Source organism: Adelges cooleyi, unplaced genomic scaffold (genome assembly GCF_023614345.1).
Source record: "Adelges cooleyi isolate 19-005CV unplaced genomic scaffold, UGA_ACOO_1.1 ACOO_flye_CR_arks_rails_tigmint_CR_PRNA_23, whole genome shotgun sequence".
In the NCBI taxonomy this organism is placed as follows: Eukaryota; Metazoa; Arthropoda; class Insecta; order Hemiptera; family Adelgidae; genus Adelges; species Adelges cooleyi.
The window spans coordinates 13,230,227-13,243,603 of NW_026095893.1; the positions used below are offsets into that span (position 1 = coordinate 13,230,227).

The window sequence follows — 13,377 nt, forward strand, 5'->3', positions numbered from 1 at the left end:
CTTAAATGATTTTTGTGTTGCTAGAATAACCTTTATAGAATAATTGAGGTGTTGCGTGACATAATAAGCAATCTCAGTTATCAATAAGCATAGTAATTTCTTGTAAATTGTAAAAAATTAATTACCACGGGCACCTACTATCAAAGCGTTTTATCTGTGATGAAAACCAGTGTAACCAGTAGATGCAGCGTGGATAATATTATACAAGAGAAGATTATGAACTTGGATTTGCATAAAAAATAACTTTGTCACACAACGCTTCTAGTGCTACTAATAATTAATAATTAACGTTTACCGTTATCGGTGCGTTTGTCTTGCGTCGAGTCCTCCGGGTCCGAATCGATGTGCGGTATCGAGTTATCCGCGTCAAACGCGTTATGTTCGTGTTCGACGTTGTCCGTCACGGCCGCCGTCGAGCTGTCCGTTGTGCCAGCGCACGCCCTGTCCAGGCACCCGTTGCACGGATACACGATACGGTCGAGGGGCACGCGATGCACCGAACGGTCGACCACAGCCACCAAATGCTTGAGAGTGGTGCTCAACTGTTCCAAGTCGTCGGCCAACATGGCGGACGAGTCCGTGGATAGACGGACACTCAGCCGGGCACCCGCGCCTACCCAGTTCAGCGTCAGCCCGATCTGGGCGACGTCGAGCAGAAGGTAAGCGTCCGACGCAGCGGCGCTAAAAGTGGGTGCCGCCAAGTGAGTTAGCACGCCTTGCCGGCCGTGGGAGAGTGGCCACCCTGTACACGCATCGCAACACTGTGAACAATAAAAACACATATTATATATTAAAACGCTGGCTCGATGACAGTTTATTTTATCAACACCCCAAAGCTAAAAAAGTATTCACCCTCTTTTTATTAGCCTTTAACAAACAATGGTTTTAAATATTTCAATATAACCACGGATTTGCGCTCAATCATTTTTTTTAGCTTTAATGAACAAAGCATTCAACACATTGCTACGCACGAAAGCGTGTCACTTCCAAATTTGTTATCATCATTTAACTAGGTAAACAATTCCAAACCAGCGTCTATTTCGAAAACGCGAGTCTCACAATCAGTTAACTTTATGTTTGTGTTTAGCATACACAACGGAAACGAACGGTTTTTACAGTAACATAATTGAATACTGTATATGGTGTAATACTTTACATATACACGTTGTACACACAGAAATCATAGGCAAAGTCTATAAATAATAAATGTATAGCTCCATCGGTCAATGAATGCAAAAAAAAAGGTCAATATTTACATGAGACGTTTAAGATTTCACCGATGTTAAATCGACGCATTGACCTCGTTGTTAATAACAATGGTTCGTAATCTTTTCCTAAAATATAGACAGTGTCAAACAATTTATGTGCAATAGGTGGTTAGTGTCGTTGATTTTTATTAGAATTTTTTTTACCGAAGTATATACTTAAAACGGTTTTATAATAATAATTAAAAAAAAACACACCGAGACCGTTATTATTTTTTTAATTGAGTAAGTTATGAGTTTTATGGTCAAAGATACAGATTTAAACACGTCTAATTATTTTCAAACCGGAAAACGTTTTGGTAACGATGTGTAGATGTGTATACCGATGCCATTTTCGGATGACGATATACTGCGGTAGATTTGAACTATTTAAAATAAAATGAAATATGTACACTTATTTTTAAAACCTCGTATAGTTTGACAGACTGCCGGTCGTTGTTTAACAGTAAAAAAAATCAGCTATCCGTGCTCGCCGCCGACCGAAATGTTGTTTGACAGAAAATTAAATCCATAATTAAATAGCAAGTATAATCCTTATTTTTGTCCTTCAAAACTACTGACGCGATTTACATGCGGTTTTTTTTGTATTTTGTAGATAACAGAAGAACATAGGTAAATTTAAATTTAAGAATAAAAGTTATATTCTGGTCAAGTGGCACTGCTGAGAGCCTTCCTATTCTTACATTATTGTCACTGTGTCTTTGTCATCAGACTTGCTGATTATACATATTTTGTATAGATTGTAAATAAATACAAATTTTTTAATAAATAAAAAAAGAATAAAAGTAAGAAAATACAAAATAAAAAGTCAGCATCATGTGGGAAATCGAACTTGAACCACCTCTTGGAAAGGTAAGGGATATAACGCTAGACACCGAGGATGATATATTGCAATTGTATTAATGAACCAAATATACAGCAACCATACAGCTAGTATATGGTAGGTATTTATTTACAGTTAAAACTGAAACCGACTCCTTTTTTCGACGCGCTTAATAAGGTCGCAATTTGTTATTACCAGAGAACCTTAAACAAACAGCCAAGGTTAGCAATAGTCGTATAATTCAGCAAACGGCGTGGGGGCATCCAAAGCCCCCGGATATACTATCTGAACTGACTGAAATGAGTTAGGTCGCCTCTAGAATTATGTATTTACAAAAGCCGCGAGCGTACACCCTCAGGAAGTAACAACAATCGACCAATTTAACAGTTGAACGATTGCGAACCGACGACGGACTTCCAAACAAATTAAAGTAACCGGAAAACTGAAAACACGGTATAATCATAAATCGACCATTAATGGTTTTGTATGTAGATACTAAATATACAAAACGATCGGCACTAAGGGTTTCTATTTGTTATACAACAAAAAAATACATTAAATTTATAATTTTCAGTCTTCTGTTCGCATTTAATTTAAAGCATATAGTATAATAAGTTTGTTTGATTATACGTTAACATACATATAAATGAGTATAATATTATAACAATCAGCGTATAAGATTATACTCACTGGGGTGATTATTACTGATCACTTGTATATCGACGATTAATACATTTGTACCATTTTGCGTAGGTATTCCTGTATTCTGCAGATGTCGATACGATCATGTGGATGTGGAAACGCGACGAAATGATGATAATATATTTGGGGCACAGTATTTGATAATACCTAGTAATTCACATTTTATTTTGTTATGTCAGAGCGAAGGATCGCAGGAAAAATAACCAGCTTGTTTCTAATAGTAGGTATACACACCATTGCATTAGTTACCGTTCATTGGTTTTCCACACCCTGTCTCCGCAAACCGAATCGGCCGGTCGCTCTACAACGGCATAGCACCGGAGTCTGGGGCATTGTAAAATATTTTGTTTGGGCTACGGACGACGTGTCGACCGTGTAATTTGGATTTGCATACGTCCGGCGATCCAGCGGCCCAAAGTAACGGTAGGAATTTGCACAAACATTCACATGAACTGTATGCACACTCTGGGGCGAGCAATGGTAATATAATAATGTACTTAATGTGAACATAGGCGTTGACTATAGAGTGCGAATATTGTAAACGTACAATACATTTTTTTTTTTTTTTTTTGTACGCTATCAAACGAACATTTTATTGAAATTGAATAGAATTATAAATTATACCAACGTACATAAATCGACTAAAAAAAAAGCCGCTTTAAAGTAGACCACCGAACAGTAATGCCGAAGAAATTCCAATAAGTTGTACCGTAATTTATGGTCTGTACACCATTGGAATGTAGTTGGGGGTTAAAAATAAGTCTTTTAACTTTTCGAGGTAAGCAAATTAGCGCAGTACTTTCGCGAGAGTTATCTCGATGTTACGAAAAACACTCCAAACGAAAACGAAGAAGATTAATAACAGAAAAAAAAAGAAGAAACCAAGAGACGACGTCAAAATAGGAGCGCACGATACATGCAGGCCCCGGACACAGATAAAAATTAATATTGGAAAGATATTTATCACACAAAAACGGGGCGGCCATCTTCTTAAGGCTACACCACTTTAATGTTATTTTAGCTATAAGCTATAGATTAATATTTTTAGTTGTGTATAATACTAGGTCTTTTAAAAAAAGGTAGTCTTTTTTGTTTACATTAAAAGTGGCCCTATTGTTTTTAATCTATTCTATGATTAAGCTAGTATACCGCTATCACCATACAAAATACACAAAAATGTTTTATAAAAAGAGCCAGACTGGGTACAGATCTCTGATATAACGTGTCGCTGAAAGGAGATTATTGTCATACGACATCGAGAAACATAAACTAACATGGTCATGGAACTAATATTAAAAACACCATAGTGACGTGACGTCAGCTGCCATCAACACAATGGTGGCAGATGGTGGCAACCTAAGTTGGGGGGGGGGGAAAGGAGAAGACTGATGAAACAAAAATACATAATCCGTAATGACGTCCACTCGATGAGATTTCAATACCGAGCAGACGACGCCACAAAATCCTGTCTCATACGACTGCCGCCATCGCGATTATTAATACTCGAAATGGGATTGAGGAATACCCAAAACCCTATGTACCACGTTAGGTGCTGAGAGAGAGAGAGAGAGAGAGCGGATTACACATAGGTCGCGTATCGGACCGGATCTTAATGCCGTCTGAATTCATAACGAGTGTTGGTCGGTCAATGCCTGCCTATAATAATACTATTAAAATATGGGCGCCTTATCGTTAAGACTAGATTTAAATGCGCAAAGCACTGTTTATAGGCGCCCGGGGCTGAACACTCATCGTGTTAATTATTTTCGGGCACGTTGCAATATTTGGATTTAAACGACCGATAAACGACGTCTCAGCCGACCAGGCAGTTGAGAACTGCATGTGCAATCGAACAATCGTTCAGTGCATGCAACAATATCGATTATCACCGGTTTTTATAAACATATATATATATATATTTTGAAATTTATCGGTATTGCTTAAACGTTGGCCATTGGTACACGCCATAAAGGTAAAATACAGTGCGCCTTCGGGACGTCACGGCCACGGTCGAGAAGTCTTTAGCCCAGAGGATGTACAATAAAATATGTTCAGGGTCGGTACACTGCCGAGGTCATTCGGACGATCACAAAAAAAATCTTTACTTAAAAATGTAAATAAGTTACGATGCATATAAATATACATAAGTATTGTACGTTAATTATAATTAGTGTGATAATATACTATCAGACTAACTTATTGGAAATAAAACTTTTGTGAAAAAATAAGCAAATTATGAAAATTAAAGACTATTAACCCTAATTGTACTATTTTATCGATATTTAATATTTCTACCATCTACAGATTCGCATCGGAACTCGTATCCTTCTTTTTAAAAGTATTTCATCACTTTTCAAAACTGATATAATAATTCCTACAATTCCGTGGCTACACTGTTCTCACTATGCTCCGACCACACTTTGCTAGCTTTTTTACACTAGAATGTTAATATTATTTTAAGAATGCAATAACAAGGCCCTTATTAACTCATATTTTTGTACATATTTCTTTAAACTAATCGACGAGACTACTATTTTTACTAAACCGTGGGAATCAACTGGGTGTTCGGCTCAACGAAAGAAGAACGATCTATCTCATCCATTCATAAAATAAAATATTATTATTATTGTATTGCAAACCAATCGCAACACAACCGTTAACGTAGAACGGCAATCGAATAAAATAATTTTGTACATACTCGGAGTTGATTTTACGCCGTGACCGTTACCTCTAGGTTTTTGAATTACCGCTGCAGACGTCTACGTTACGGTTTATTGACAGTGGACTTACAAAGCAACGGCCAAATCAATAATAGTCCACGTATATACAAACTGGTTTCCCGTCAAAGTTCACTGTAACCGAACCGTAGGCACAAAGTATTTTTTCACAGTTGTATAGCCATCAGTTTTGATAACTCAACAAAAACTGATTTTGTTTTTACCGAATTTCGATTTCAAAACGAGTCATATTTGGGTTTTACTTTTTGCACAGCCGTTTTAATTTGCAAGTTTCTCGGGCTAATTCAATTGAGTGTCAGTTAACTGACTTAGTACTCTACCGATTTTTAAAAAATTCAAATTCGCACGCACGTTATACATATTGTGTTATGAAAAGGTTGATTTGCATTTCACAGTGACCTTAATTCGCACATTAATACACTGGGTAGTCGTTAAGTCTAACACGGATACGAAACACCGAATACTCATTTGCCTACGCCGGGACTCGAGTCGCAGGAACGGTCGATAGGCATATGTTACAAAACTCGTGTTCGACGCTCCTCAACAAAAATGAAAGTGCGGCGGTCTAAGTACTTGTTAGTAGGATAAAAAAAATTGTATCTTCGCGGCGTCCGGTTGTCAGGTAAACAAGCCTGGGCCGTGTTGTGACCGTCCACGTCACCCTGGCTGATTGGTACATAGTGGAGAGCTTAGGGCAAGTGGAACGGCGATAAGACCGTGTGATCGACATGTGTGCGGCATGTCACGCGGGGAAAAAACCAAAACAAATGCGTCTCGTATCAAAACACACATCGAATGTCAAACAGAGAAATCGATTGTTATCGGGAAACGCGCTCGAAATTTCCCACACCTCCGCGCGGCAGTTCTTTGCCGCGGCCGTTCCAAACACTTTCACGTTCTGTATCGCGTTTTGGGATCGAATTTGTATTAGAAAAACAACTGCCAAAGTCTATCTAAGGACACCGGTATGCCAGGCACCGCTACAATATAATAGCTACGAGATATGGCAAACGGTCGCTTTCTACACAGCGGCCGTGGTCGTCAATGGTCTTTGCACACGGTGTACCGACGCGGCAAGAAACTTGCTACTAAGATGGCACGACCGTATGCGTTTACCATCCACTTCGTTGGACTTATACAAATATTGTGTAAATCAATAACCTTCTGATCCGTCCACGTTCGATCGCACCAATGTCTGACGCGGGTGAATCTGCACAAAACGTACAGCGAAAATGATTAACCGGTCTCGGATTGAATATTATATGCAAAGAGGGTCAACAAGTGTTAACATAATATCTCTCTTTAATGAGGAGTTGTGAAAAAAACAGTGGGTATAGCCCGTCTACTGTCCAGTTTATCTTGTACACTAGCGACCGTTACGTTTTCAAATTATAAAGGGTTAATAAACAACCAGCACAGAAGACGTGTTGCCAAAGTTACTTTGTTTAACGTCGGTTTTCATTTATTTTAAGTAAATAATAACTAAAAATGTGGACACAAACACTAATATAATTAATATGAGTCTACTTGTTTTCATGCAAGATTTATATTATCAGAACGAAAATTATGCAACAGTCTTTAGCTCATCTGCAACACTGAATTACCCAATACTGTGCTTTCGATGAACTGGACGGGTTGTATACCTAGTATGAACGCGAAGAAACAGGAGAGGATATGAGATTTTTTGCTACCGTTTACAGTAAAACGCGTAGGGAGGTCTGCTGTAGTGTAGCGGTAATAATAATGGTTATCATTTATCGACTATTATAACATTATATTGTATTGTGTACAGTGTATTCATTATGGTACCATGATCATCGGTCGAATATCATGCTGTAATCGATTCGTCCCTAAAAACGAGTATACCACAAATCCTATGGATTGGTGCACACATCACGTCGATAAACTATTACCTACTTGTAACCACACACAAATACAGCGAATGTTTGTTAGCAATACCGTTTGTTTATATCATTCTTATCAGTTGTCGCAGTTGAAATATTTAATTTTCATACTAATTATGATAATAATACAATTAAGATCGTCAAAACTATGTAAATATTTTCTGCTAGCCATTAAGCGTACGACTTCTATCTAGTGATAACCACCGTTTTTTTTAGTTAATTGAACAAAAATGGCGACACGCGTAAAGTCATGATAAGACTAGCAGGCCACTATCTGATTATATAGACTTTCTAGTCTCCTAGAGTCCTGCGACCGGCTTAAAAACGGAAATCTAACAAGCAATGACTGCGAAACGAGTATTTTATTAAATTGCAAACTCGTCATTATGAATTTAAAGCGGACTTGATGATAATTACAGGTATAGTTTTTTTGTAATAAAAACAAACATACATTTTTGAGTAGACAAGTGACAACCTTGACTTCTTCAAGAAAATATGATATGCATCGGATTTTAACGTAATACTTTTATTAAGAAGAAAATTTAACCGGGAATTAAATATCGACATCTATAATCTGACATTTAGTCATTTAAAAAATAATATTATCGTCAACAGCTGTCAAAACATAGCGAATTCCCATAAACGTTAAACAAGTTATTGTCATTCAAAACATAAGTCGTTAACAGAATATCGATTAAAATGACTCGTAGTGTTTCAATCGAACCTGTATTACATTATTATAGTTAAAGCCCATGCATAAATTAAAAACATACAGTTAAAATAATGACAAAATATGAATTATGCAAGAGGTGTCCTTTAAATGTGCGTTGTATCAGACGACTGTAAGTCACATTTTAACGAGTATAGATCTAAACCCCAGAAAAATAATTTGTTATTATGAATATAATATTATGGTAATACCGTGTGACATCCGGTTTCACCGAATGTCGTTCTTTATCGATTCGATTATTCGAACAATTGAAGTTTTTTTTTGTGCTAAGCCCAAATGCTCAGGTGCGCGGTTAAAATTTTAATTGGATTGGCTCCAAAAACAGTCGACGACAAACGTAACTGGAGCCAAGAACATTTAATATTATAATAATATATTATCCGGACAATATTTTTTTTTATTATGCAATATTCTATTGGTGTTAGTTCTGTCCTAAGTAAAACGGCCTTTTTAACGCCCCGCATAAACCTGTCAGTTCATTCACGCCTTAAAATACATAATATATTTCATTCCTCCTGGGCTATCGTAGGTAAAAAATGAACAAGTATATACAAGGTATAATAACATAAGTTTCGTTAAGTTTATCGTTATTATTATAATTTTGATACCTAGTTTAACGAGCCAAGCGATTAGCTGACGATTAACTGTTGTTTTCTTCGACGACCAGTTGACTCGACTATTTTTGATAAATATAATTAACGATCGTTGTCCAAAAGGTATTAATCGAGCACAAAATACTATAGTTACCCACTCTATTAGGAGTTAGATTACCCAGCCAAAACTCTAGCCGCACAAGGCATAAACGCGCTATAGGATAAACGGTCACCACAAAGCTTGATGTAATCCTATCCATTCTGAATAGAGTTGTTTGGTTAATTAACATCTATCGACTAAACTGTATTTTAATATTGTTTAGTGTTTACTACACAGGTTATTGTACCATAACAGATAAAATAAGCGTAAACGACATGTTGTACATGCATGAGTGTAATGTATAACTAATAGTGTATATTGTAGGGACATTAAATAGTTTCTCGGTGCCACCACCGCAGATCACGGCGATGATTAATAGCCATTGATCTTCGGACTTGGACAGTTGGCTCATACAAAATAAGTCAAGGGCGGCGATCCAATTACCGTTTAAAAACCAGTTTAAATCGAAAAGAAACACCCATCCCGCGTGTCCCACAACCGCGTACTAGTCGGCGTGGCGGCAACCGGTATTATGATAGGTACAATAAATTATTTACAAGACACTTTGTTTTTATTTTCAATTTCCCCAGCTGGCTACTACTACAACTACAACTGTTTAAAACTCCCTTAAGCCGGCAATGCTAATTTCGCGATACAGAAATTATTAATTCTTGCTTTTTTAATTCTTCATGTAAATGCGGTAAACTAACGTGTAAAATAATATTGTACACACACGAACGGAGACTATGAACGTTTAGCGTCGAAGAAAATCCATCGCATCATGAGCTAGGATCTTGTGTATATTACAAAACCATTTACCACAGCCGGCGCGCCATCGCTACTATATTTGTATATGTGTGTGTGTGTGTGCATTTGTACGACGATGCTAATGCGCTTTATTATTGAAAAAGAAATACCTCTGTGACCCTCGTGACCGAAAAAATTTGATGGATACTGCACACAAGAAAGAATGGGCGCAGCAGCAATCGGCGACAGTCTATATAGGCATAGAGGATTGTGCGCGATCGACCGCGCGTGTATTCTAATAGATAGTGCGCATAATACAAGTGTCATATATGTACATACATTGAATACACAAAGCAAAAAAATGACTAATATCTTTCAACGGCAATTATTGCCGTTGGACTGGGCCTGGGCGTTTAAATCTTTTCGACCAACACGAGTTCGCGTACATAACATTATAGGACCGCAATGAATACGAGATTAGTTTCTAATAAGCGTTTAACATTGTTTGGATTGGCTATCGTCGTTTGTTTTGTAAAGGTATTATGTGACGCGAGTGCGCTGCTACATGTACTTGCGAGCAATCTATAGTTTTGTGGGTCAGCGCAACGACGACAAAAAAAAAAAAAAAACGCTGTAGACTATTATGTTCACTATTATACTTTATTACCTTTTTTTTTTACCTCGTCCCGCTATAATATTTACATAATACATCAGAACCGTCGCCTTCGCCGAGATTATTCCGTTAGGCTCTTCGAATCTCGTTTGTTAATAATATTAATAAACAACACAACGCACAAGTGTAACGTGCATATTATAATATTGTAGAGATCATATTATAGAGGCATCGTGATTACAAATTCAAGACCGCTTTCCACACAACACACAAGCATAAGAACGAAAATACCCGGGGTCACGTTCCCCAAGAAATGTGGATCACTCTTGGTGTGCGTGCAATGTACACTGTACGAGTCAAATTAAAAAATATTATTATCATTCGGCGCCGTCGTCGTTGATTTTCCAGTCCGAAGAGCCGATAATGCCGATGAAATTTAACTGTCGGAGTAAAATGTTACCAGTGCGTGGAACGTTATAGATGTTATTATGCCCATTTTAGATGTTCTTGTACGTACATCTACATATCACTGTAGAAACGGCGCGCTTAAACAAAATAATCAACAGCTGGTGTTGGTAAAAAAAAGTTGGACAAAATACATGGAAAACCGAACCGTTCAGCAATTACGTAGGTGTATCAATATATTCAATTTTAGTCGGTCCATCATATTATTTATTATACTTTCAATTGGTTGCTTTACAAAGAAATAATAATCGTTTTTAATGTTTGTCAAATGGGTGGTCAATAAAATTTCAAACAATAAAATATTATGTTTGTAATTTCGGAGAAAGCAGCTTTTCTATTCAATTATTACTATTATATTAGTATTAATCCAATCAGGACTGTGCATTTAATGTATTTGCATGTTTATAAATGCAAGCTTATTTAACGGGTTTTTAGGATTTTAGTGCACTCAATACGCAGTCTCGGAACAATCTTTATTCACATCCGATCAATGCAAATAGTCAGACGTACAAATTGTATTTTATTGGAAAAGACTCCAATTTTATGTTAGGATCGGTTTCACACAAACGGTTATTGGCATCACTCGCATATAACATCCTAATCTCTAATAACCCTACATTCACTATATTGTATGTAAATGGTTTATATAAATTAAATGGACCAATAATCGTTTAAGCAACCCGTCATAAATACCATGCACGGCTTACAATAATTGTAGCATATTTTCATAAACTTTAGTAGCTGATAAAATCATTTCAACATTTTTAAACGTCATGTTGCTATGTCATACCGCTATATCATAAGGCGACAGTAACATTATTTTATTGAGGTCTTAGAACCAATAAATACCGTGGTTATCGGCCGCTGCCGCATTATACTAAACTGTCATTCAGGGGCAAAATACATTTCGAATTAGAAAGATCCCATGATATTTATCTCATACTTTTCCCAATCCTAGTCCTAGCCATATGTTAAAAATAACAATAATCAAAAATACATTTATACAGCAAATTTACATGCAAAATATTCTGAAAAATAAATATTTACATTTAAATAATATTTACTACGTAATTATCAAAAACTCATAAATTAAATAAAAATAATACCACATTTATTAATTACCTTTGATTATTTTGTATTAATTGTTTTCTTGATTTGATTGTTGCAAACTGTTAGATGATCTCTGACCAATCAATTTGTTTTAAAAGATAATATTTTATGTTTTTTATATATGCCATATATTCAATAGTGAATCTTAGATAATTTTTTATCCGTTTTAACACCGAAAACGATATTTTTCCACTTGAATTTTACGAAGCCATACAACAATAAGAAACCACATTGCAATTTCAACGTTAGTAAATATTAATACTGGAGAATCAGTGAAACATTTTAAAAGCCTAATATAAGGTCTTGGTTTCAAGAATTGGTCGCCCCTCCCCCCGCACCATACAATTTGCGGTCCCGGGTGATTTGCAATGCCCCTTCACCCCCGTTAAACGCGGGTCTGGTTATCAGCAAAATTTCCTTGGAAAACGGTTACAGCTCAATTTGATACACTCGGTAGATGCATTATAGTAAATATAATTTTCACTGTACAATTCTACGCTGGTTCGCTCGTACTTATTTCTCGTTCTAACGGATGCGCTATAAAATTACACTATATGAGTAGTTTTGCGTTTTCCCGTCAACGCCCACGTTGGCTAGATGATTTTCCATGATCGCGTCTGAATATATACATGCAGGTGGCGAAGACTAAACCGTATGTTGTATTGGCGAGATGTAACGATTTTTATAGCCGACGAACACACACCTAGATGATTGCATGTGGTGCGTTTATGATGTAGGTACTCCGTACTACATATTACGAATCTAATTAGATGATTTCTATTTTATTTCCGTAGAAATCGTCGAGTGCGCAGTGACACAACTGTCAGTACGAATTATTACTCCTGCGGCGATCCCCCGATAGAAGGGCGGAATTAGCAGCGTCCGGCATGCAGTTTAAAAAGCAAAGACCACCAATTGCCCTTTTCCACACATAATTACCCTAACATCTGCTGTGTAATATCAATACAGCGCAAAAACACGGAATTCGCGGCGGCGAAAAAAATTAATGTTCTTCGTTCGGATCTGGTGATACTATAGAAAATCGCCTATATTATATTGTATGTTTGCGGCACGCTTATTAACGATAAATCAACAACGTCAATGAGTATACTAGTTCGTTGTAGGAAATTCAGGTCGGTCAGATGAGGATCCTTTGTCGCGTTAAAAATTACCTCATCACGTGGGCACCCGTAAAGCATATGCGGATTACGATTTGTATTTTAGTTGGGGTGCGAGTTGCGACGACGACGGGGTTGGATTGCAATTATTATACACGGAGATATAAAAGTATGAAAAACAGTTCAGTACCCTCGGTTAAGTTCCCCACGTTCGCAGCTATCCTACCTATATAAATAAGGTCCGGGTTTTTTTACACACCAGATGTTTACTTCACCCCCATAATAGTAATCACTACTATAGGATACGTATATAATATAATGATTCTATTTCCGGCCACTAAACAAGTCCATTTATCAAATTATTTGTTGCCGGCGATCGCAACACAACTTTCAACGCAATAATGTATTCATTGTTAAAAAAAACACACACACACATAAATATAAATGATATACGTACACGCCTATAAGA

The 13,377-nt window shown here is 36.8% G+C and overlaps 1 protein-coding gene across 6 annotated transcripts in view; it reads right to left on the reverse strand.

The window, feature by feature from the left end:
• Positions 1 to 13,377, reverse strand: part of LOC126835250 (pleckstrin homology domain-containing family G member 4B-like) — a 145,793-nt gene that overhangs the window by 56,670 nt on the left and 75,746 nt on the right. For all 6 annotated transcript variants that reach the window (XM_050567707.1, XM_050567708.1, XM_050567711.1 and 3 more), the window contains one exon: positions 296 to 761. In XM_050567707.1, coding sequence (XP_050423664.1) covers positions 296 to 761 — 466 coding nt within the window. The remainder of the gene's footprint in view (positions 1 to 295; positions 762 to 13,377) is intronic.